The 25,820-nt window shown below is 40.6% G+C and overlaps 1 protein-coding gene across 1 annotated transcript in view; it reads right to left on the reverse strand.

Annotated features, from left to right (window-relative positions):
- Window positions 1–5,787: 5,787 nt before the first annotated feature.
- snta1 (syntrophin, alpha 1) overlaps window positions 5,788–25,820 on the reverse strand; it is a 33,663-nt gene continuing 13,630 nt past the window's right edge. The window contains exons 3-8 of the mRNA XM_047583719.1: window positions 13,647–13,842; window positions 13,269–13,458; window positions 10,771–10,901; window positions 10,171–10,367; window positions 9,157–9,344; window positions 5,788–8,567 (exon numbers count right to left, since the gene is read on the reverse strand). Of these exons, the coding sequence (XP_047439675.1) occupies window positions 8,475–8,567; window positions 9,157–9,344; window positions 10,171–10,367; window positions 10,771–10,901; window positions 13,269–13,458; window positions 13,647–13,842 (995 nt within the window). The 3' untranslated portion in view covers window positions 5,788–8,474. The remainder of the gene's footprint in view (window positions 8,568–9,156; window positions 9,345–10,170; window positions 10,368–10,770; window positions 10,902–13,268; window positions 13,459–13,646; window positions 13,843–25,820) is intronic.

A 25,820-nucleotide genomic window follows, 5' to 3' on the forward strand; every position in this document is an offset into this window, starting at 1 on the left:
TTTGCTATATCACCTCCCTGAAAGCAATGTGGTTGATTCCCACTGTCTGAAATGAAGAAAAAACAAATAATTGTGCTTATCGTCACCTAATATTTACTTCACTTTTTCTTTTTCTTTTTCTTTGTCTTTTTTTTTTTTTTTGGTTACCTCTCGTATTGACAGCTACAGTCTCACTTTACAAGAAAGTCCAATCTGGGCTCTGCTCAGTATTCTGATCACACACCTCTCTCCTCCAGTAATACAAGTCTACTTTAAAATTCATAACTACATTTGGAAAGAATAAAAGGGTGCCCTGATGGAATATTTCCAAGGAGCTTACTTGAGCAAAAATACAATTCGCTTTGGCATATTTAATAACCTTAACCTGGTCTTTAAGACATACAGCAGTAATAACAATATTAAAAAAAAAAAAAAAAAAAAAATACTGGTGACTAAAGTAGAAGGAAAAATAGAAGGAAATTCAAGCTATGCCTTAGCATGAAATGAGCACCTATAATTCCTGCCTCTAGGAGGAGGATGAGAGAACGACGGAGAGAAAGAAAAATGGGGAGAAATGAAGGAGACAAAAGATGGCGCGGAGCCCCGTCAAAGTTAGAAAGAGTCAGCTCAGCTCTTGCTCTCATTTTGTGCTTTTCTCTTGCCCTCTTCTTCTTCTCCTTCTTCTTCTTCTGCCTGGGAGGCAGCTTGAATTGAATCAAACAACCTAGATTGATTAAGCTCGGATGAATGACTTTCCAATGACACAGGATTCAGCGCAGGCCTCGCTCCGTCCCTCTCTGTACATATTTGACACGGTTATGGAGGAGTTGATGTGAAAGTGATTGCGCACAGTTGCTTGCTCTGGATTCCGCACGAGGCTGAAACACCCTAGTTACACTAAATGTTGTCGCCATTGTTCACTTCCTCGAAAGTCCTGTTTGATTCCCGTTGAGTCCTGCTTTGATTCGAATGCCTCTCAGGAAGGGAAGCACAATGGATGAGTGTGAGAAAATAGATAACATGCTCTTCCAGTTGGAATATGAATTGCTCTGCTTGAGCCTTAGTATTAATCTCTTGTCCTCTTTCTTTCCTCTCTCTAGCTCTTTTGTGTTTGGGGGGAGGAAAAGAAGAGTGTGAGGGAGGGAGAGTATTGAATATTGTGGGATGTCCTGCTCTGAATTTGGTCAGGACCAATCAAAGCTTAAATGCTCTCTCTCTTCCCAGCCCAGTAGACCATTGCTCTCTTTGTGACTCTTCTAGGTGGAGAGACAGAGACCCCTACTGTCTCTTATGGTACATTCCTCTCTATACAGGCAGTTTTTCTCCTGTCCCTTAATACTCTACTGCCACCTGTCTGCTATAAACATAATGCAAACAAAGAGCAACAGCCTTCAACTCTGCCTGCGTGCACATTTAAAGCCAGCACATCTTTCTAGTTGTGTGTGCAGTGAGAAAGGAAAGTCTTATTTTGTGGCTCAACTACAGCCAAGAAAATCCTTAAATTAAGATGAAAACCGTTGCACAGTTCAGATACTGAACTCGCTGTTTCGTTTTTTGTTGTTTGTTTGTTTTTTTAATTGTCAGTGGGATGTGTGAATTTGCTAATTTACAGTGGCTCAATAGCTCAGCCTCAGCCCCTGGAGCTTAAGGAAACAGATGTAAACAGGCAACATGCTCAATGGGGTTCAGGCCTGGACTCTGTGGTGGTTAATCCATATGTGACAATGATGTCTCCCTGAACCACTCACAGTTTGAGCCCCGTGAATCCTGCCATTGTCATCATGGAATATGGACTGAAGAAAAAAATCCATTGATGGAATAACCCGGCCATTCAGTATATTCAGGTGGAACAGGGTAAATCTTGACTCATCAGACCTCACGACCTTTTTCCATTGCTCCAGAGACCAATCTTTATGATCCCTAGCAAATTGAAACCTTTTTTACCCAGTTCGTCTCACTGATTAGTGGTTTTCTTAAGGCTACACATCTGTTCAGTCCCAATCCCTTGAGTTCCCTTCATATTGTACATGTGGAAATGCTCTTACTTTCACTATTAAGCATAGCCCTGAGTTCTATTGTTGTTTTTCTTCGATTTGATTTCACTAAACCTTTAAGTGATCACCGATCACCATCAATCAGGATTTTTTTCCAACCTCATTTCTCCCTCAAAGACGATGTTTCCCCACTACCCTTTCAGTTATCAATAATGCGTTGGACAGTTCTTCACCCAATTTCAGTAGTTTCTGCTTCAATGTCTTTAGATGTTTTCTCTGTTTGGTGCATGCCAATGATTTGACCCTTCTCAGACAGACTAACAACTTTTCAATGACCACAGGAAGTGTCTTTTGACAGGCTTGTGTAAGAAATGACAAGCTACTCATTGTATCAGTCATGTGAAAATTATTAGTTTCCCGCTGAATGATAATCTCGCCAATGCAGTAATTATCTAATAGGAAGTTAGGACCTATTTACTTACTTAATATCAGGTGGCAACTTTAGTTTTTTTGTTTTTTTGGTTAGTATTTTGTGCATATTTAGATTTTATTAAGTTTTTCACCTGATCTTTGGATCACACGCAACATTTTTACGAGTGCCTGCAGTCATCAGACCCCTGGGTGATGGGAATCAGAGCACCGATGAGACGGTGCAGGTATTGTTCATACAGCTGGTAGTTTTACTCGTCTTAACAAAGCTGTAACTGAGCCACAGAGTGTGAAAATTATGATAAGATTTTAATGCGATGGCTTTTCGTCCAAATAATGACTCGAGCATTGTGCTGTTTATGATTTCGACAAAGCATCTGACACGAGGCAAATATTTACAAATGACAAAGAACGAGTAAAAAGTATAATCAGTTTTAATCACTCAAGACATTACTTCACTGCATTTATTTTGTAGTCTATTATATCGCTGAGGCCATGAAGGATTTCAAACATAAACCTCAGTCATCTTTCACCTGGAAATTCTGCAGTATGAAAGAAAGAAAGAAAGGGAAAAGCCACAGTTGTGAAACATTTCACTGACTATGAGGAGCCACGGGGGTTTTGATCTGCCAAATCATAATCTGGTTTATTTGAGATTGCCGAGCAGGAAATTGTGCTAAAACACCCAAGCTAATGACCTGAATCCTTATTGATCTTACTCTTTATGCGCTTTGCCTCACGGTTACATCATAATGACAACATCTACACTGAGTTAAAATGCTACAGAAAACATAAAGTGCCAAGTATAGTGTGTAAAATGCCTGAATTTATTACAAAAAATAAAAATAAATAAAATGGCTTCAGGGCAGATGCTGAAATACTGGCTAAAAAATTGCAAAAACACCCGCATGATTGTTTGAATATTGCGGTGTACCCATGCTTTGAACAGCCTTCACCTAAAGAGGCAGGTAGTTTCATCTCTAGTTTGTTTGTCTACGTCAACACAATAGCCTTGGATATTGTGAGAAGTCATACACGGGCCCTAATGCACCACTGGATAGGAATTTTAGAGGCCGTCTCTTCGCATGTAATAATGTTTGCTTTCCAGACACGAGCACAAAAGAAGGGATGAGTGTATCGTATCCAGTCCAACATTTTCCCCTGGCCTCTTCCCCCCTTACTAAGATCGTATTTTCCAACAGCCCCTCCCCCCCACCCTGTCCTCTCCCTCCAAAGTGCCCTTCCATTTTTGTTAATCAAAATATATTCACACAATCTCCTCCTCCTCTCCAGCAGGATCTGAGGGGCTGATTGGCAATTTCAGCAGCAAAACCATAGTTCAGTGGAAGAGATGGACGCAGCCAAACTGAGAGCTCCCTGCCGTTACCATGGAAACGTCTCAACAAGAGGGGGTGAGAGCTGAAAGGGGGGAGGCAGGGAGAGAGAAATGAGGGAGAAGATATGATCAAATGCGGACACTCTATTCTGATTTGATGTACAGCTCGGTTTGGTATTACTAGACTCCTAGTGTTTGTTGTTCGGTGCGCGCACGCACATGTAAAATCACACGTGTGTTTAAGAAGCACGCGCGCACGCTGACGGTTTATATAGTAACAAGCAGCATCTGCGCCTGACTGATAACACGGCTTTGTGGCAGTAAAAGCATATGAGAGTGGACTGTTTGCTCGCTCCTTTTACAATACCAAGCAGCGGTGCCTAACTGTCTCCATCACACACCCTGCTGACTTAAGCATCTCATCATCATCATCTCTGCTCTTCCCATTCTACAGATCTGTCTGGACTTAATAAAACTGTCAGACCACCAACTGGCACTGTTAAATAAAGACAGCATGGAGGCTAGGGCTGCCGTCTGAAGCAGCTCAGTGGAACGGCTCGTTTAAGGCCGTATGATATAAAATTGCAGCCGAGTATATGAAGTGCATTAGGGCTGACTTAAAGGACTATGGGTTAAGAGCTGTTTAGATAAATTATAGATGCCACGGCCGAGGCTGAAAACCCATTAACCTTACATGTTTGTTCTGGCTGAAGCATTTAGCAGACAGTTTCTCCTGTAAACACGCATCAGACGCGGAGTGACATTAGCATTCATTTGGAGCCGTGCCTCTGGCTACCTGATGATTGTTTAGGTCCAATATTCCTCTCCACGATCTCCTAAGCAAAAGAAAAACAAGCCCCTAAATGCTACTGCTCAGGAGATCCTTTCTTTTACGGCATAAAAACGGCTTTCTGAAATGAGAATGACTCAAAACTGAAGCCAGAGACAGATTGTAAAACGTTCTGCAGTGCTGCAGGACGGTTAAAACAGGGACGAAGTGGAATCCAAAAGATGCAGTGCAGCGAGCCCAGGCCATGTCATGTACGGCAAGGGCGGGGGAGGCCTGGAGCTGTGTGCAGGGAAACCTCCGTGGAGCAAGGCATCAGCAGCACAGGGTCAACTTTGTCACCGCATTTCATACTTTTGTTCACAAACTGTTGCTTATTTACATGACAAATAAACACAGAAGAGCATTGGGATTAGTTTGGAGAGGACCCTTTGGCTACCTGATGAATGTATAAGGTCAACATTCTCTGTTTTTGCTGTTTTCCTCTCCACCGTTTCCTAAGTAATAGCACAATGTCCTTTTTACTCACGAACCGCTTCACCAGTCACTGCTTGAATCGACTTTATGACAAAACATCAGGAATTGAGAAGTGACTGAATCAAAACAGTAAAGGTGAGGCCTAGAAACCGAAACAAAAGGGCTGAAAGATTCTAAAACGCTCTACAGCATTGAGTTTCAGAGCTGAGCTTCATCACTAGAGGCAGCACCAGTCCCACTATTACGTGTTTTAAAATCACAGATTTTACTTACCGATATATCAAACAGACACAGAACAGAACTGGCATTAGTTTGGAGATGTGTCTTTTACTGAATGTATAAGACCATGTTCCTCTCTATTTTAGCTCCGTTTTACTCTCCACCATCTCAAGTTAGAGAAAAGAGAATAGAAAAATGTCATTTTTACTCACAAACCGATTCACAAGTCACTAACTGTTGGCAGACATGTGGTGTACTGAGGGTTCAGCAGATCTTTTACAACTTATCAAAAAAGCTGAAAGATGCTAAAATTCTCAATGCAGATTGCAGAGAGTTAACTTTGCATTTCATATATTGGTAATGTAAAACAAATGGATTAGTGGAGCTTTAACACCTACGATATGTTATTTTCTGATTCGCAATAATTTGAGAAAATAAGAAAACTGGTCCAAAGCAAGGGATTTTAAAAGATATGCTGTTGTCAGGGAATCTTATTATGAAGCACGATAATTAAGAGGGACATTTTAGTGGCATCTAAATTAAGCACATGTTAAGTAAACAGAAAGTAAAAGTTAACAAAGTTTATTACATGTTTATATACAAACAACCCTGCAAGGCACACCTTTGTTTAAATAAGAATATACAACACATTTTATTCTTGAAAGCAAACTTTTTTTTAGTTCTCAAATATATATTAATACAAGTCTGTTTAGTGTCGACGAGAAAGAGAGAGAGAGAGAAAGAGAGAGAAAGGCCCCAAACTGTAGATGTTCAATCAACGTTAATAATCTTTATAACAATAAAGAAACAAATGATTGAACATGTTATGATGTAAACATCTTTCACATCATATCATAGTATTGGACAGATTGTGTAAAAAGTGTGTGTGTGTATATATGTAAGCTTTTGTTTGCTGTAACCTATGAAGTAAAAGAGGCTATAAGACGACCAGCCTCGCTTTTACTGTGCAATTCTGTCAACTGTTATGCACTCTACCTGGAAAGTGACAGCTTGGTTTATGTCACAGTCAAAGTGTTTTGTTTGACAGTAATGGTCAGTAGCTTTTTAGTGACTGAAGTAGTAGTCGTTGGAACCACAACTGCAATTCTACCCAGCAAAAGGAAAAAAAAAAGAAAAACACACAAAAAAGTGGGACACACAGGACTCTGGGACTGGAGAAGACTCACAAGAGACTTTCAGTTGTCATCCTTAGCTGGACTGATGGTGGTAGCTATGCTGCTAATGCTGCAGAGAACAAGGCCAAAAATGATGAGACATGTGGCTGCTAGCATGGTTAGTGTTAACCCCTCAGTAAGGACGGTGCTGGAGGCACTGATCATATATTATCTTTTTACTGACTATCACACGAATAAGTAACAAATCAGAAACTTGCAGTTTCTATTATTTTGTAAAATAAATAACACATTTCCCTTGCTTTCATGTCTATATTAAAAACTAAATGCATCAATGCATTTTCACTTTTCACCTAATTTTTTTTCTCCTTTCCACTCTACATTGATGCCAACACCTGCCATCTTTACTTGTTAGCAAAAAGCAACACTCTATATCACTACTCCATATGAAATACTGATGACTCCACTTTACTCCTTTAAATAACATACTTCATCCTTCTAAGGTGTTGAGAAGGAAGAAGCATTGTTTTGTATCCTGCTGTGTTGTTGGTAGTTGCTGCTACGACAATAGCATAGACTGTATAAAAAATGCATGCCACATTCCCAATTTCAGGAATTCCAGGAATACAGGTCCCGTTCATTCCTCCGGATTTTGGATTTTACACTTTTTTCCTACTCCTTCGTTCCTATGGGACCAGCTGTCAGTGGCAACTGTCAATCATGATGTCACATCCTGTTTTAATAACAACTGCAACAAAACTTCTCAATGGGATACATGAACATACATCAGCATCATATTAACATTAACCTAGTAAGACAGAAATCATTGTTGAAACCAAATAATTTGTTTTTTGTGTTTTAGTTCAGTCTCAGTTCCATCCATACCTATACGGACCTATACTGCAACCAGCCACCAGGGGGAGCTCCAAGTGCTTTGGCCTCACTTTTGAGGAGCTATCAGGGCATTAGCTTTTATATTACAGACTGTGTCAAAAGTGACTCAAACTATAATACCAGTTACATCACACTGAGTAAACACTGAAATGTTGTCTCTTTCCACATTGAAATGAAAACAGTGTTTTATATGAAAGCTTATTCAAACAGAATTGGCTTCGCTTCTTAGCTTAGTATTCTTTAAGCATACCTTTGTTGGTATAAATGCAAAAACATAAAAGCTGAGATTCAGTACTTAACATGTGCTAAAATTAAACAAGGTCAAAATTGTGATACTGCTGGCTAAGGCCATTGACAGTGAAATTATTATTATGTTGTTATAGGAATATAGGATATACAGGAATATTTTATGTAATTTGTTGATTAATACACAATAAGTACAAACTTTTATAATATATTAATCTCTTTGTTAGGCCACAGATGATGAGTGGGATTAAAACAGGAACGAGAGACAAAGAGAAAAATAAAATAAGTTGTTCATGTGTAGAAAAGCATGTTTTCTTTTTAAATTCTTAAACCTCAGGGTAAAGGCAACTTCACATAGACACAGTATATCATTATGGTTGCATGCTGAACATTGTTCAGTACAGACGATTGATCGTGATCAGACGTGTCATCCTGTCACTTCACTCAAGTTGCCTTTTATAAAAAAAATGTTTGTCCAACATCAATCAGGACATTTGTGAAATAACTTTTGTTATGACTGCTCTCAGCACATAAAGCAAAGATTGAAAGATGAAAGGAAGCTCGTGACAAAGGCCTGTCGTGACTCGTGAAATAAAACTAAACAATGGGACAAAAAAAAATGGTTGGGACTTCAAACTTGGAAACATTAACATACAGGCTGTCTGTCAGATTCATTCAGCTTGCCATCAATTAAACAGGTGTCAGATTCTTTAAGAGGCTACTGACCTCTTTTTTTATCTTACATCTACACGTTCAACAAGAATGTCCATCATTGCTGCAGTTTTTCTCTCTTTCCACTGGAAAAACCAGGAGGTGTGTGACCCCAGATGATCATTTTTAGAGGCCAAGGAAGGCCAGAAAAAAAAAATAGGGCTAGACAGCTTGATCTCCTGGGCTCCGTTGTCTGGAGTATCAGAGTCTTCTGGGCCGTATGTTTTCTTGAATATTCCTATTGTGATGTTCTAGATGCTTGGCCATCATCATGCCAGGAGGCCAAGTCGCTTGACCTTAGCAGACAGGAAAGAGTGGATGATGAAGACTATGGTCTTAGGGCAACAATGGAGGTCCAGTTGCTGAAAGAAGAGAGACAGGAGCGGGGAAAGGAGAAGACAACATTAGGCCGAAAATAAAACACAATGTGACTGGTCTACACCACTGTAAGCATTTATCCTTGTGCGCTGGCATGAGAAAATGGTTGTCAGGCTGGGATTTCTATGCCACTGTCTTGACGTTCTTTATGTCCACAACAAATTCAACTGTAACATGGCACGTGATGTTTGACACGGAGCTAATAAATGCTGTAGGCCAGCAAAGGTCTTGTGACTGTGCGTGCTTGTAATTTAATTCTTAGTTCCACTTTAATATTTTACTACGTTTCTTAAACATCAGTAAAAAGGGCTTGTGATTTGTATTTGGTCTTTTGAGTTGTAACTTCTGGCCTGGTCATGTGTTGTCTGTGATGGTAATGGATCTGAGCTGACCATCTCGAGCAGAATCCAAGATCAAAACGAGTGGCTGAGAGCCCTGACAGTGTTGTTTCCCCTCAAACAGATATTAAACTACTCAATTCACTGGCATTAGATATCGTGGAGTAAACCAGTCCAGCAGATTTTCCCCAATCACAACCAGTTTTATTCACATTATTCACTGAGTGTTACTTACAATCTCAGCCTCGGGGCCTCCGAAGTCTAGGAATATCATACGAACTCCGTCGTCCGAGGACATCCTGAGGCGCTCAAAGGGCTGCTGGAGGAGAATACTTTTCCTGACACCCATTTCTTCTGTGAATAGCGTGAAACCATCATCGATGTGCACTCCCAGGGTACACTCTTTCCCATTCCAGCTGCAGGCTGCCAGAGTAGACAAAACACATGGTTACACCGAAGCCGAACACGTCACGGTAATGACTGTGGAGCCACAATCACCTCCAATACCTTTTATTTCTTCCGTTCACACCTGTTTATTTTCACAGTTCAAGATCCCAACTGCCTCCTATGTATACGATACATTAATGCACTAAAAAATATGGCTTACTCTTTAGGGAAGAACATGCTTTCAAATATTGGTTATTAGGAACCCTGGTCCTAAATCTAGCTCTAAAAATGATATTTAAAAACAAAATCTGATGGTTGCACCACCTCAAGCAACCAGCAGATGGCAACATAACATTACTACCTGTATTGTATTTGAACCAGTGCCTGTCTCATAAAGTAGGTATACAGAATCTGCATTAAGAAAATAAATAAATGCATCCTTAGGGAATTTATTTCTACATGAAACTTAATTGGTATAAATAAGCTGTTGGCAATTTGTTCTTCTTTAGTTAGTGTATGTTAATGATGGTTAGACTCTGCTGCTGCTACTACTCTGCTACTAATCACAATTCAGGGTCTCACTCTAAATTAACAGCACATACAGAAACTCGCAACTTGTGTTAGCCTCACTGGTGCCTGGACATAATTCGCTCTTATGTAGTGTGTCCCTCATTGTGTGGCATATAGCATTTAGTAACTGTGCCACGTCTGCTCACTCAAGCAAGAATGTGGTATTCTCTAAGACAACCACATATCTTTTGACTAATCCTATGGGTAAAAAGAAAAATAGGGGACCGCATCAGGGGTGGAGGAACTCTGCAGAAAAACAGGAATGATGACCAAATAATCTGCGTCTCCATACCTGTGGTGACCTCCTTGATGAGCTCAGCGGCACTGTGGCAACCCTCCACCAGCAGATGAGTCCAAGTGGACAGGTCCTTGGCAGAATCCACCCTGAAGACATGAGTCTCCACGCCTTGCTTGGTACCCGAACGCAGGCCAAACGACAGCTCAGAGTCCAGGAGAGGAGAACTTTTTCCTGGGCCAGAGTGGACCAATCTATGAGACAAATGAGAAAGCATGAGCAGAACGTGACATTTCAAGATTTACAGAAAGGTTTGCAGCCAGACGACCAAATTACATTGCAGAGAACTAGTGGAAACTGAGGTGTGGTGTACACAGGACGGGAAAATACATGACTCATAGGTTATGCTTCCACTAATGTTTTCCAAATGAATATGATGTTATGTAGCAAAATGTCCAATAGTCCAGTACGGAAAAAGTGAACATGTTCTCATTGACTGGGCCAAAATAAGCCATGGAAAGTGTTGCTAACTAAAAACTGAGCTGCTCGGAGGAAAAGATCTGTTTGGAACTCATTGTGTGCCATTTCACAACTGTCATAATTTGTAGTGTGTCTCTGTATGTGCCACTGTATGTGCAGGTTGTTGTGCATGCAAACCTGGTGGTGATGAGCGAGTGGCTCTTGGTGGGGCTGCTGAGGCTCTCTCTGCTTTCAGGCAGGCAGGGATACAGGAGCAGGTCCTTGTTGGTCAACACAGCCAGAATAGGTTTCTCTGGGCCATGAGACACCTGCACATAAAATGTAGGATTCATGTAGGATGTTAGAGGTTTCTTTGACTCTGTTGCTCCGTCCGTCTCCACTTTGGTCCAGAGTGCATTAACAGTTACCCACATAGAGAAGAAATGTGACATATTTCCCAGATGTGGAATCCTGCAGATTTTGGTGAACTTTTATCTGTACGACCACACGTTTCACAATTAGGCTTGTAGTCAACTATTAAAAGACAATTAAAAGAAGATAATCCTTTACCATTACATTTGGACATTCTTGTCCCCTTAAAGCCCCACCCACATATAAAGGGATTTGTGTTGCAGACAGCTGGTTGCTAGTGGACATTCCATCGTCTCGTTGCCTGGGTGACCCTATTTCTCATATATTTCTCTCCCCAATGTTTCCAAGCTGGCTCTCTACTTTACATCATATGATGTAATATGATGCTGCTGCCACTTCATCTGCCCTCAACCTATTGGCATTGTCTATTTGACATAGTTCAGATTGTTCCTTGTGGTAAACATTTAGGGAAACTGTCTTTGCATTATATGTCAGTCAACCATAACTCAACCAACAGGGGCTCCTATTGGCTGTCACCTCAAGTTGACATAACTTCTATTATGCTGTGGGTTTAGTGCTCAAGAGCAAATGTTTGCGTTGTAAACCTGAAAAGTAAGATGGTGATCTGGTGAACATGCTAAACTCAAAGTAGCATTGAGCTACACCATTATCTGTGGCCTAGCATAGCCTCTCAGATTATTTCTTCATTTATATTTCTTCACAGAAAATGAGGGGAGATGTGTCTGTTTGATATGCAATGAAACTGTCGCTGTGGCGAAAGTATAATGTACGATGACATTACGAAACCAAATGTCAGGCACTGCTGCCGAACAAGACGACACAAACAACAAACAGACAAAACCCAAGAAAATGGGGCCCAGTCTGTGAGAAAGACAACTGTTTTTCCCCCTGTGCTAAAAAAACACAGAAAGATGCCACAATTGCCAGTTCCAAGGTGCTCAAGTCATTGCCCGACATAGGAACTCTTTCTTAGATGGTGACTTCATGGAAGGGTGCCTCCCTGAAGTCGTAGGATTAATGTGAGGTAAACACAGGCTGGAATTCAACACAGTTGTGCATCAAATTAAAGTCTTGATGATTGCATGAGATGAGAAAACGGATTCGACAGACACCACACAGCTGTTATTTTTTTTATTATCTGCAAGACGACAGTTACTTACTTAACATCACAGAAAAGCAAACTGAGAACCAGAATGAACAAACAGCTGTCTCTCTGATGTCTTTCAGCCACCAAACTGACTCCTGCCCTGCCAACCATGCCTCAGTCCAAAGCATCACTATTCCCACAGAGTGCACCACTGTTAAAAATATATTCCACAGCATTCACTTGTTAATAATTCCAATAACGTACTTGCATAGTACACTTGAAATATACCCCTTTTCCCTGTGTCCTCCCATGCCTCCCACCCCACCCATGAGTACGAAGAAATCTGAAGCTGCTGTTTTGTGAATGAGCTGCCAACTATTCTAGTAACTAAATAAATCAAAACACTTTCATGGAAAGACACAGACCAGAGAGGCCCCTCCCTTCAAACCATAGGACCCAAAGGCCCCCACCAACAACACTGTGTGGTCAGACACCACAGTACACCCTCAGAAGACCCATGTCCATTCTCTTATGTGTCACAACTGTTTTAGAAGCACAAGGGAGACCTACACAATATTAGGAAGGTGGTCATAAAGTTATGCTTGATCGGTGTATACCTAACATAATTTACCTACTTTTTTCTTTTACCATATGTGACCCTTGATGAAAAAAAAACTGCCCTGCTATTGTTGGCACAACAAATCGACGCTTGAAACCTTTTGTATTTTCCTGACTTTTATTTGGCTGGAGTTCATTTTAAAAGGCACTTTGGTGCAAACACAGAGTGTGGAGATTCATTCAAATGAAACGTGAAACATGTTTGTTTTTCCCCCTGACAACAGACATCTCAGAACCACCCATCTGCAGCCACTTTGGTTTGCTCAAGCTCATAAAACCACATCTTCAAGTGCTGCACAGCACCAGCAGAACAGTGCTCTAAATGTAAACAAACACAGGCCTATTTAGGGAGCGTGCACAATCCTGCGTTGCATTAATTAAACCATCATTTCCCATGCTATAGTAAAAGAAGAGACGTTTATCAAACAGTTAAATTGATATTCATAAATTTCGGACAAGCCATTGTCCATCTGACACACAAAATTGTGTGTGTGTATTTATATTTTAACGCCACTGTCAGGAGCATTTACGACACTATAAAGAGTTAAAAGAGCTACTGTTGCTAGTATAGACCATGTACATGAGTGTTCTTCCATACCTGCTCTGTAATCCAGCCCAGATGTCTGACCTCCATACCAGGCTGCATGCTCTTCATTTCATCCTTCACTCGTGCTAAAAGGTTGGCAGCTCCGGCCTGGATGGCATTGTACCAGGACTGGGCCATAGCTGGGTCCTTTGCCCGCAGGAACACAGAGTTCTTTCTGTTGGATGAAATCACCTCGAAATACCTGGCGAGTGAGATGAGTGGAAAAATAAAGACATGAAGGATGGAACAAAGGGCCATTGGTGAGAATATGCGGGTTCTTATTACAATAGTCTTAGCTATCTATCATTTTTTATACATCATTAAGCTATCTTCAGATTGTTAAACGGAATAAAATATTACACAAAGCTGCAAACATCTAACATGCAGTACCTATTTTCTGTGTCTGGGGGGCACTGTTTTCGTAACACCTGGCACATCTTTAGTGGGATGCAGCGGGGTTCCTTCGCCTCAGCATGGGACAACTCGGGAGCCTTCTGAGGTGTGGAAGGGGGAGAATCCCACGGGAGGCCTGCTCCAGGGGACCCGGAGCTTTTAAAGAAGGCGGACATCTCCTTGATGTACTTCACTGAAGCAGAGCAGGAGCGCGAAAGAGAGAATTAGATAAGAGAGAAAAGGCAGGAAAAAAAAAGTACAAGAGGACGGAGGAGGGAGAGGAAGGAGAGAGATTAGAACTCGAAGCCTCCAGGTTTAGAGATGAGTTGAAAACTGTAGCATTTAAGAGCTGCTTCAAAATGGTGAAGAAACCCATGTGTAAAGACTTCTGTCGCAAATGTTATCTCAGCTAAAATACAGAGCCTTAGATAAAATAAAAAGTCCTAACATAGCAAAAACTCAGGAGGTGTTTTATCATCTTAAAAACATCTTAATGTTGTATTTCTGTTGTATGTAGTTCTGGCGTGCGTGGGCATATCTTGAGAACCAGCTGGAGGCAGAGAGGGTATGTAATTTCCTCCAGCTGTGTGCACTGACACTGGCTCGGGTGACCAAGCACACCGGGATGCAGATTCACAGGCCAAACTTAATATTTCAGCGCATAATCTTAAAGCACCAGTTCTGTAACAGCTTTAACTTGCATGCTCGTTGTTTTTCCTGCATTTTGTAGCAATGAGATGTTCACCCGGTTTGTGTTGCGCAGCTGCACGATCAACTGAAATTCATGATTTGACTGATTAAACCCTGGTGATAATGACTATCGTTCAATGGTAGTAGTATTTGTGTTGGCATGTTGATATGAGGATATATAGATAACGTGACTATTAGTATTGACAGTTTTTTTTTTACATGTGTATTATTATCTCTAGGGATGGTCATCAATAAGATTTTATTGATTACAATGTCATTATCAATTCTGTTTATCGATTTCCCTTATCAATTCCTCCTGTAAAATTCTGTTTAGAAAAAGTAGCAGTTCATGGTTTCGTATAAACAGAAAATGCATTGACACATTATCAGACACACGTTAGTGGTGTTGCCGCCCTTGCTAAAAACTATGGTGGGGCATAAAATGCACATTGCACTGATACATTCTCTCCTGGTGAAGTGAAGCCACAGTTTCAGTCCGTCTGCCATTGCGTCTTGCTTGTCGTCGCATGACGTGAATGATATGCTTTGATCATTGACTGTATAATCTATGAACAAACCCATCGTGAAGTCACCCATTGGATTCTAAAAAATGAAGCCCAAAATAGGCGGAGCCTGCGGTCACCATCTTGGATGAGCTTTACTCCACCCACACTCGGGTATTCCAAATATGGGCATGGGGGTGGTGTCAGATGTTGAGACCCAACTCTCCGCTACCTGTTAGCTCAGGTTACTGCCTGTCACTCAAAGCGTGAACAGTCTTAATTATACAGAATTTTAAACCTTAATAAAAACATAAAATGCATGAGTTGTCATGGACAGTGAAATAAATTATGTTCCAGACTGTTAACATGTTTGATATCGCTGTAAATATCACTGGACTTCTGGGGGATTTGCTCCCTTTTGGAGGCAGCCTCAAGTGGCTGCTTGATGAACTGCAGTTTTTTGCACTTCCGCATGAGCTTCATCGCTCAGACCTGGAGGTTGCCGCTTGGCTTCAATGTAAAGATTCTTCTTTTGTTTTATAGAAGTTGGCAAACAACAACTTTTGGGTGCATTACGGCCACCTCCTGGACTGTGACGCAAGGATTCGGCACAAAAACAGTCGATAAGGGGAATCGTTCCGCATGACGGTAACGATATCGATGAATTGAACCAGATGAAACCACTTCTTTAAAAGAACTGGTTCTCAGTGAACATCCCTAATTCTCTTTTTGATTCTCACTCTTTATTTCATACATGAATACTTCTTTCTGGTTTGTTCGTAAACAACCACCGAAACTGGAAATTTTATACAACTGTCATCCTAAACATTTTAAACATAACAATTTGTTCTATATTAATATATTTAGTATTGAGAGTTCCCGTAAATTATAAAATTAAGTCCTTAAGAGGTTTAGTATTTAGTGTTTTTTACGTACTTTTGGTTTAATGAATTAGCAGAGGCAGAACTAGACAGACAGAAATGAGGGATTTGAATCTACAAAGCTGCAGCTGCTGCATTGTCGACTCCCGAGCTATGAGGCTGCCCCTCAATTACAGCACGCTGGATGTTATTGTAGTTGTTTTATTATTATGATTGTAAACCATTCTGTACACAGAGCTTTCCAAATGCAGTTTTGACACTCACCCCGCCCATGCACACGTGTACACATACACACACACACACCGCAGCGCACGTTTAAACACACGCCCTCAGTAGGTAGGCTGTAGTATGGGTAGAGCAGGAGTAGCCACTGCCCGAGTAAAAATAGCCCAGAGGACATGTCAAGGCAGGAGGCTGAAGGCAAAGCTCTAGTTTCACTGGGGAACTGTGAAGTGCTCTCCTTGCACAGTACAAGAGGCATGTAGCCAGAGGTCAAGCAGAGGAGTTGCAGCACCGACAACAGGAGTGAGAGAGGGGGGGGCTCCCACCATTGCCAAAATAAAGCCACAGCCAGCCAGACAGTTTAATATATTGTTTAATAAAAAAATAAATAAATCAAGCAGTGAATCAGCGTGACGTACCCTCCTGTTATAAGATTTTATGTCAACACAAACGGTGCTCTGGTAGTTTAGATGTCTTCTGTCAAGAGCTGGCATAGCGACTAATAGAGATCACATACTCTCACTGAGGTCCTGCTTTAAAAAAAAAAAAAAAAATATATATATATATAAATAAAACATCATATTTTTTATTAGTTTTCACATGTAAGTCTCAGTTGTGGAAACGTGTTATGTTGACTCTTCTTAAGGACATGAAGGCTGCAAATGGAATGACTATATGAAAGGTATCAAGGGTGTGAGGACAGCCATATAGCAGGATGTTATGTCTGAAGAGAATGCCGAGAGATAGTTCAGTTGTTATCTTCTCCTCGCCGCAACAGGGACAACACATATTTCAATGTCCATGTGGGACCGAGCCACCTTAGAATTATGATTATTGTTATTATAAAAGCATCAAATCTATTTTCAGTCTAACGCGGCACTTTAAAAATCCTCTCTGTCATCATCCGAAGATTGCTTCAGATATGTAATGACATAAAATGAGAGCATGTCAAGGAGTATTTGTCCACGAGCAGTAGGAAGAAGTGACTCGGGTTCTTTTTCCAAACATGATGCCGTTTAGGGATTACGGTGCATGTCTGAAGAGGCCAGGGGCTTAAGTTGCCGCAAAAAAAGGACATGACCTAAATGCAGAAAACTAAACATACAGTAAGTCTCCTGAGTCAGCATAGCTCGAAGTGTCCTCCAGTCTGCAGCTCTTTTTAAACCACCCCCCATAATAATGTCCTGTACCTCTAGTCTGCCTAAAAGAGTGATGACGTCGGGTTGTTTTTATTTCCACTTTAGTTATGAAGTAGAATGTTTTAACTATCTCACATGAAAGGCTTTCCTCTATTAATTCACAAAGAATCACTGAGAAGAGGAACATTCAACACTTTGGAGAGACGGGGAAGTGAGCCCCCCTCTCTCTGCAGATTTAACAGCATTCTTTCATCAACAGTAAAAGCAGAATGGTCAGAGAGGTAAGCTTGCTGATGACATGATGACACGATATCTGTTACCAGGTATCAAACCTCATTAAGGTAGATGTAAATGTTTGTGTATTGGCCTTAAAGTTTGTTTTTACTTTATGAAGTTATTTTCCCCAAATGTGCAATTTTGAAGAGAAACACAGCAACAGTGCGAAACAGATTTGTATTGAAATCTATATCCAACCCTTTTAAGTATAAAATTCCTCAGTAATCACTTACTTCTTTCTTCTATGCCTCCCTGATGAACTACTCACCAAATCCACCTCGCATGGCTAATGCAATTAAAGCATCTAGAAAATGCATGCCTCCCTTTTCTACATAAGATTTTTGACAGTGCAAAACTTGTTTCAATGCTGTAGACAAACCAGACACACTAGGAATGTGTAGACTGAGAACATGTGTCAAGCAGTGAGCAACAAATATGTACCAGCTTTGAAGTAGCTGTCAACTTGCATACATAATGTTTCATGGAAATCAGCTTCTGTCCATTTGTTCCCGTGCCAATCCACTGATGTTTGTACCACGGGGTCGCCAACTGCTTCCTTGTTGCTGGACTACGGCCATTCAAAATTGATGTGGTCAATCTCAATATGGCTGGCTTGGCCACAAGGCTGCACATGGAAATAGGCTGGGTGCATCTCTTGAATCCTCAAATAAATTATACCAAGAGCTGCAAGGTTTTTATTTAATTTTGTCAAGAAAGAAGTCCGAAAAGAGAGCAGAGGCGTGGCTAATACCTGGCACAAAAACAGCTATTCTCGGGGGTCAGTAGTCTTTACTGAGTTCATTTGGATTCATGACGTACGAACTGCAGAGCGGTTTAGAGATCTGGAGAAAAGATCAGTCGCAGCAGGTTTAATGAGATGTTTTCTTTAAAAAGGAGGCTTTAACATAGTTTACAAAAGGGATATGGGAATGATCACGTTGTTATTTTCCAGATAAGAAATGTCAGACATTAGTCGTAGCCGCACATAACAAATGAAGCGGGATAGCTTTCAAAAAAAAGGGGATGGAGGATTGAAGGGGAAGGCGCAATGCAATAGAAAGCACAGAAAAGAAGAGAGATAATAAGATCAGGAGGAGAAAAGAGAATATGAACGAGTGAGACAGGCAATGCAGACCGATATACAGCTAAGCTCAGCCAGAAATGTTGCCATGAATACCAGTGGCGGCACATTCAATACAGAGCTAAAATTAGCTGAGATGGCACTGTTATTACTTTAGCTTATCTGGCAGCCAGTGAAACTACTTTTGTAGAGCGTGCGTGTGTGTGTGTGTGTGTGTGTGTGTGTGTGTGAGAGAGAGAGAAAAAAAGAGAAGCTTCTTTGCTTTTTCTGCAGGATCTGTCACTAAGCTTTTCCTGCTAAAGTCTTTACTGTTACACTGAACCTCACAAATCCCGACCCGACATTTTCGGCCAATTCAGTGTCGACACAATTCACTTAACACTGGATTGAGTCAAGTTTTTATTCAAATTCCAGTTCCCAGGACAATCTAAATTGCCAAAGCACTAGCACAGCTTGCATACTGTACTCACTATTGTATTAAATACTTAATAAACATAAAATATAAACACACTATCACATCACCGCCTACATCCACCCGCACTCAGTTCTCTGAAGGCCCATTAGTTATCCAATAAGTTGATGTGCTAGGCAGTTGCTAACATGTTTCTTGACTTGGCAGTAAAAAGTAACACTGGTCTGAGACCAAACAATGCACTGAGGCTAGATGCAAGCCGACCCCCCTCTCCTCCTTCCTGCCACTGGTTACCGTGGGAGCAGCTGGAATGTCATTGGCCAGTCAGCGACCTCAGAAGCATGCTGTTGGCTCTGTAAACCGTGTCAGGCGAAGAATGTCCCAATGTAACACCTCCGGGGAAAAATGTCTTGGGCCAAAACAACATCATAAATAACTGAAGAAAACACAAGGAACGCTTGGTGTTTTCATTCAGTGCATTAGGGTCAACTGAGGTAAAAGGCCATTTCTGAGGCAACTTTGGAAGTATTTCCATCGTAAATCAGATGTAGAAAAAATGGCATTTTGTACAAGAGGATGAAAATACAAGTCAGAAAGATGAGATTCAGCAACAATCTGGAGATTGAAAACAGGAAGGCATGCAGCTGACTGGACACCTGAAAAGACTAGAGAGGGAGGCCAGGAGTAGGAGCAGCCGAGCAGAGACTCAGGATATCAGAGCTTAGCTGTCATCGGGTGAGAGGTAGGCTACACGGAATTCCTAGTTTAGCTAACTTAACGTTACTAATTTGGAGGCTATCTACAGCAGTATGTTTCACATATTATCTCTGTCAATAGTGCCCCAGTGTAGCAGCACCCACTCAGTTAGGAGGCTGCACTGAATTGTATTATGACGCATTCTGCTCAGTAATTATGAGTATCAGGTGAGGGACAATTACTTTGTGATGATGTGTTAAAATGTAACCTTGTAAAATTTGGTTATTGGTGGGACATTTGAATAGCCTAAATACAAAAAAAGTTAAATAAAGTAAAAAGACAATTTAGAATTTTGGACAGTTTACATTGACTATGAGATGGTTTTAATATTTTTATTTAACCCGTAATTGTCCCTGTTTCTTCACGCAAACCTGTTTTACTACTAGTGTAGGATTATTTTACAATATTTACTCATCATCACAGTAAAATAAATAGTCCATCCTTAGTCAGTCTACTACATTAATTCCTCTCTCAACCGGTAGGAAATGTTGTGACCATGTTGTGGAAAAAATATAATATAATATATATATTGGGATATACTGTGATACCATCAGAATTTTGAAAAATACTGTGATACACATTTTTGGTCATACCGCGCAGCCCTACATGAGGTGCAAAACAAAACTACAAGCTGAAAGCTGCAAGTCTGCAAGCTCATGTTATTGTGGATTCATCATTACAAACACGTTCCTTATCATACACAAATCTTTTCACTAACTCAATCATACTTAATTTTATGGTATAGAGGATTTAAGGGATTCTTATTAATAAACATGCTCTAGCAATAAACCAGATGAGCCTCGGTCCAGCACGATTGTGGAGACAGAAGCATGAATATCGTGTTTTTCTTCTGCTCTGCCTGTTTGTGCATCCATAAAACTAGTGCCCGTCAGTTCCTCTTAACTGATCTGTCAGCTCATGTACCGCTAATAAATGCCTGCTTTATGTATCCCCAGTGTTTCACTGATTAATTTGTGTCTCTTTTTGGCAGCGTCAGTCAGCCAGAGATTTCCCCCGCTCTGTATGATTTAGTTAAGTTCATCATTCCTGTAGCCCATCTCATTAAAGTCATGGATAAATGCCAACGCTGGGCGGTGTTAGGTATGGAATGAGAGAGGCTAAGAAAGAGAGAGGGAGATGGTAGAGCACAGTGAATCAGACTTTTAAACTAATTCACATACTGCCAAAGCACACATTTGATTACTTTGCATAGTGTGTCAGGAGAGTTAATTATCCTAATTCAACAAAGTGAAAGTGAAGGAAACTTGAACAGGATCCGGCAGAGGACAAGAACACAGTGATAAAGGAGAGTTCAGCTGGAGACATTTCCACTTTCTACTTTCCAGCGTCTCCGTTCCGTCTGCTGCCTGTAATGCAAAGAAACTCAATTCATCATTTATAGATTTGTGAGTGTGTTGTCGCCGTTATTCAGACCGGAGACTTGCTGTGCAACTTCTGAACCTTGTTTACAGTTCATTTTCATTTCTATTGAGGGAAATAAAGTGATGTTAACATCAGCTTCTCCATTTTAAAAAGTAGTGTGTTTTGAGTTTATAAAGGTTACTGCAAAAAGTAACACAGTGTACCCAGTACACAGACGAAAAAAGTGCTAAGCTAATTTGGACTTAATATGAAACACAATTTTATTTTTGGATGGTAAATCAGCAGTTTTCTATCACGCTGAAATTCGTTTTTGTTTGTTTACATACAGTTGCTTTGCCCTATTTATTTATTCTGAAAAATGGCAGCATAAACAGCCGTCTCCTCCACTCCATCCCCACCATGCACGTGCTGCACAATGCTGAGACGGTTCAGTGGAATCTTAGTCTGTAATGAAGTTAGAGAGTGGCACCAAGACTGGGCCACCAATTTAACAGGGGCCCAGGATGAGGGAAGAGGGGTTCAGTGGGGGCTTGTTAAGCAAACTTGATGCCACAGAGGGAGAAAGGCTCTGAGGGAGATTTGTGATTTAATAAAGCTATGTTATTTTGTGGGTTAATCCATCCCCTTGCTGAGTGTAGGCACAATGTCCTCACGGGCCAGCAACTCTGAAGGAAAAAGGAACCGGGCTTTGTGGCACCCGGTTTCACAGCAGGAATACACACAGAGACTCAGGACAGACACGGCTACAGTGCAAAGCCATGGCCAGGCTGAAAATGATTGACGTGAACAGTAATTGCTCTCTCATTACAGCCAGTCACATTTTGATTTAATACACACAAACACACAGGGGAAAAAAAAAAAAAAACTACTATGCTGCTTCAATACTCCTCGGCTGTTTCCGTCCAAAGTTATAAAGAGAAATACACAGTGGCAGAAAGGCTGCAGCACTGCAAAACATCATTTATATTTATTTTGCTTTCATAAAAGCAAAGGTAATAAGTCAGCATAAAATATTTCTGTGCTAATTTTCTCTTTTGCCAATTTTACCACGCATAAACACTGAGAAAAGAAGCTTGGAGGAATGCAAAACTATCCTTGTGTGACTTTTTTCCCCACAAAATACTTGTTGTTTTTGTTTGTGTTCGAGAAGAACACAAAAGAAGAAAATGAAAATGTTATAGACTTATGACTTATATGGATGAGGACTACATGTGTAAGTGTTTTTGAGCAACGGGAGGCATGGCTTTACTTTCTCAGAAAGTGCCAAACACGCTGTCAATAAGAGATCTACTTGTGTCCCTGGAAAATGTACACCTGCAGGCCTACTTTCAAGTGGGTCTTGGACCAAGATGAATTTACACAATATTCATTAGATCACAAGATCACACAAGAATCTATCTTGCCAGGCTTGAAGGGATGTGATTGTACCAACCAGTACCAACCTGTGTGAGGAGGTACTGGTAGACACGGACATGCTTTAAGTGTGACAGTGGTGATAAGCATAATTTATAGCACCGCGGCACATTGGCAGCATAGCGCGGTGTAGGGCATTAAGTGGTTGAAAGCATTTATACCTAGGCAAAAATATTTATGCTCCTGAACAAAGGAGGACTTTCTGAGCTTGTCCGTCCACTGAGTCACATGAACAAGGAAATGCCATTACTGTGGCTGTCGTCTTGACATAGCTACATTTCTGAGAAGGTGCACGTCAGGTTACAGTGTAGGGTCCAGCGCTAATCCATCAACACACTGTAAATTACGCTAAGAGTGACTTTTATGAAGAACCTTTCCTTATGACAACTGCATGGCTGGCTACAATGACTACCAACAAGGTTCCTCAGAGTGTATGATTTTCTGATGTTCAGTCCATGACAGACTTTAACAGACAATTGGTTCGTTCAATCACCTAGGGCGAGTTAAGTACATTTTTTGTGCCTGCCCTTTTCAAACGTGTCAATGTCCTACGTGCAACAGACCTGGTGCCTATATGGGAATCCACAACCAAATTTTTGTTGTTTTTAATTCATCTGGAAATCAAGACTATTGTATGCAAACCAGAAGAGGGAGTTGGAGCGATGGGAGGTTGGGGGTATCATTAACGTATCTAGGTCAGTGTAAAGAAGGAAAGGGGGACCTGAAATCCTGCGGTGCCACCACCACTGGTTATATACCCTTTCACAGTCAACATTATATTTTTAGATACACCAAGTATGCTCTGCTTCTTATGTATACTTTAGTGTATATATGTTACTAAAGTAGTGATATAAAGAATTTGACCTGTTAAAAGTTGGATTTCTACATCAATAGAAATTGAATTCAACTCACTTCATGTGAAAAAAAATAATGGCAAGACATTTTTTTTTAAAGCAGGATCACCTGGTCCAATTAAACTACCAACACTGAGGTGAATTTGAGTGTGAATCCGATTAACACTTTTTTACACAGGTTACGTTAAAATTAGAAGAAAGCCTTTTATGTCTTTACTATTATGCATTATGTCATTTGCAGAGGAGTTGGAGTATATAAATGAAGATCATTGAGAACAAATATTCAATAGGTAGTAAAAAATAAGCTAAAGGGTTTTGGAAGAGGTACTCAGTCCAGCTACAAGAGAAAGAATTATCATCATCAAAGTAATAATTACCCTGTCACAGGAACTAGAGCCAGAAAATTTAATTGGGTGATAAAATACAAGTATGTCATTAGCACAACCGTACATAAAGGACGGCAGTTATGACATCACTCGGTGTGACTAAAAGCAGGACTAACACACCACTGTTAAAAGCCTCCTCTACTCGTGAACAGAAGCTCGCTATCAACAGTGGTGGAGTTTACACATTTACATATTCACTGACATGTCAGAAAAGAATGAATCTGAAAAACAAACAAAGAGAGTTAATAATGTGACTACACGGTCAGGTTATGTGTGTATCAGTTGTATTCAGACACATCTGTATTTGATTTTAGATGGACCACAGTGGAATAAGTCCACGTGCAGATGCACCTTTTTCCACTTGCAATTAAATTTGACTGACAGGACAAAGTAAAAAAAAAGAAAGAAAAGGAGGTAAACTAAGGAGCTAATGTTTAAGCCGGGACTTTAAATTGGCCTTTTAGAAGTAGTTTTATGTGAGAAGATATAAAACGCTGTTTTATGGACATAAATGTTAGATGACAATGAAGGTCACCGCGGCAAGGACTGCCTGAAAATGTTATTTCAGATGGTCTAAATTCGCACACTGAAGAGATGGAAAATAGTGCATTAGTGCTTCACTTTTGGCAAAACATAAGCAGAAGTGCTTGCGCATTCCCTCTAACCAATAACACAAGAGCAAGAAACAAAAGGGTTACTGGAAAGAATGCTCCCAACAACAGGGCCATGCTGCTGCCACCCACCAGATGAATAGATTAGCTAATACACAGAAATGCTCTCAAACTCTCACATGTCTGACAGGACTGATGCAGCTCAGCCAAAAAGACAACCACCAGAGGATTTGCAGTTGGAAACTGTGAATTAAAAAAATCTCACTTGTCTTCCTGAATATTTTTCTAACTGGTCCAGAGAAGACATGGGCCGTCCTCTGGATCAGAAGGACAGGTAGAAGCAGTCTAAGTGCAAATTCATGCGCAGGTGCACGCGCTCGCATACGTGAAGAGTCTATTTACAGATTATATTACGGGTGGAGAGATAACGAGGCGGAACAACATGCTGCTACAGTGCCACAGAACCTGAACCCATACAGAAAGAACTTCAGACTAAGAAGAGGGTACTGTAGAGACAGCTTTAGCCAGTAGCATGTAATGATCCAGTTGCTGTGTTTCCATTACCCTTAGAAATGTGCATAACCTAAATATCGCAACAAAAATCTTGCTTTGGAAACGCCCACATTCTGAAAATTTAAAACTAAAACATGTTTAAGTTTAAGTGCAATAGAAATGTTTTTTTTTGCAATTCAACGTCACAAGTAAAGTCGCATGGAGATAGAAGAAGGCTATGTATCTCTGCTGGTCTTGCTTAAAAAGATTATCAGAGTATGCATCTTCTTTTGAAGATATACAATATATATATTTCTTATCTACAAATCTACGTGATTTGTAGATAAGAAATATGCAAAAATGTAACTCAAAGTCTTAAGCGCGATGAAGGGCTGCATTTTATATTCTGTTTGTGTTCTCTCAGTGACAAAAGCACAGGGTGGTACATACTGGTTTGTTTGTGTATAGCATTTTTGTGTGTTTGTAGTATCAAGGGCAAATGTTCTCCAACAGTGATTAACCAACAGTGGACCTGGTCCACTGGCATTTATTGATCTTTATATCTGCCAAATACAGAAAGCACTGCAGAAAAAAAAACCCTACATTCAAATTGTGAATGCCAATGATGAAGGTTTCTATTTTACACTCGGAGAATGGCCAAACCCTTCCAACTTTTATAATCACGACGATTCAAAATGTTCTTTTAACTCTAAGACTTAAAAATCAACGTATGGGTGCGCTTATCAATTTAAATTAGCAGGCTCAGAGCCGGTCGTGTCCATGAATTAATACAAAACCCTCACATCATATAGCGGAACCTATGATCTAAAGAGGCAGCATGTGTGTAAGAGACATATGCAAAGAGATTAGGTTGGGGTTAGCGCTTGTGGAAATGCTGACCAAGCATCGTTCATCCAACATTTATCACGGCCACAAATCAACTTCTTCAAATTCAACCTCACCACAGGCGCTGCTGAAACATTTTTCTGCTTGTGTATATCAGATGTCCTGACAGTTTTAAAGCAAGATTTAATACCTTTAGCTCTTGAGGAATGATTCACTCAGTGTAGCC

The sequence above is a fragment of the Mugil cephalus genome, chromosome 4 (genome assembly GCF_022458985.1).
Source record: "Mugil cephalus isolate CIBA_MC_2020 chromosome 4, CIBA_Mcephalus_1.1, whole genome shotgun sequence".
Taxonomy (NCBI): Eukaryota; Metazoa; Chordata; class Actinopteri; order Mugiliformes; family Mugilidae; genus Mugil; species Mugil cephalus.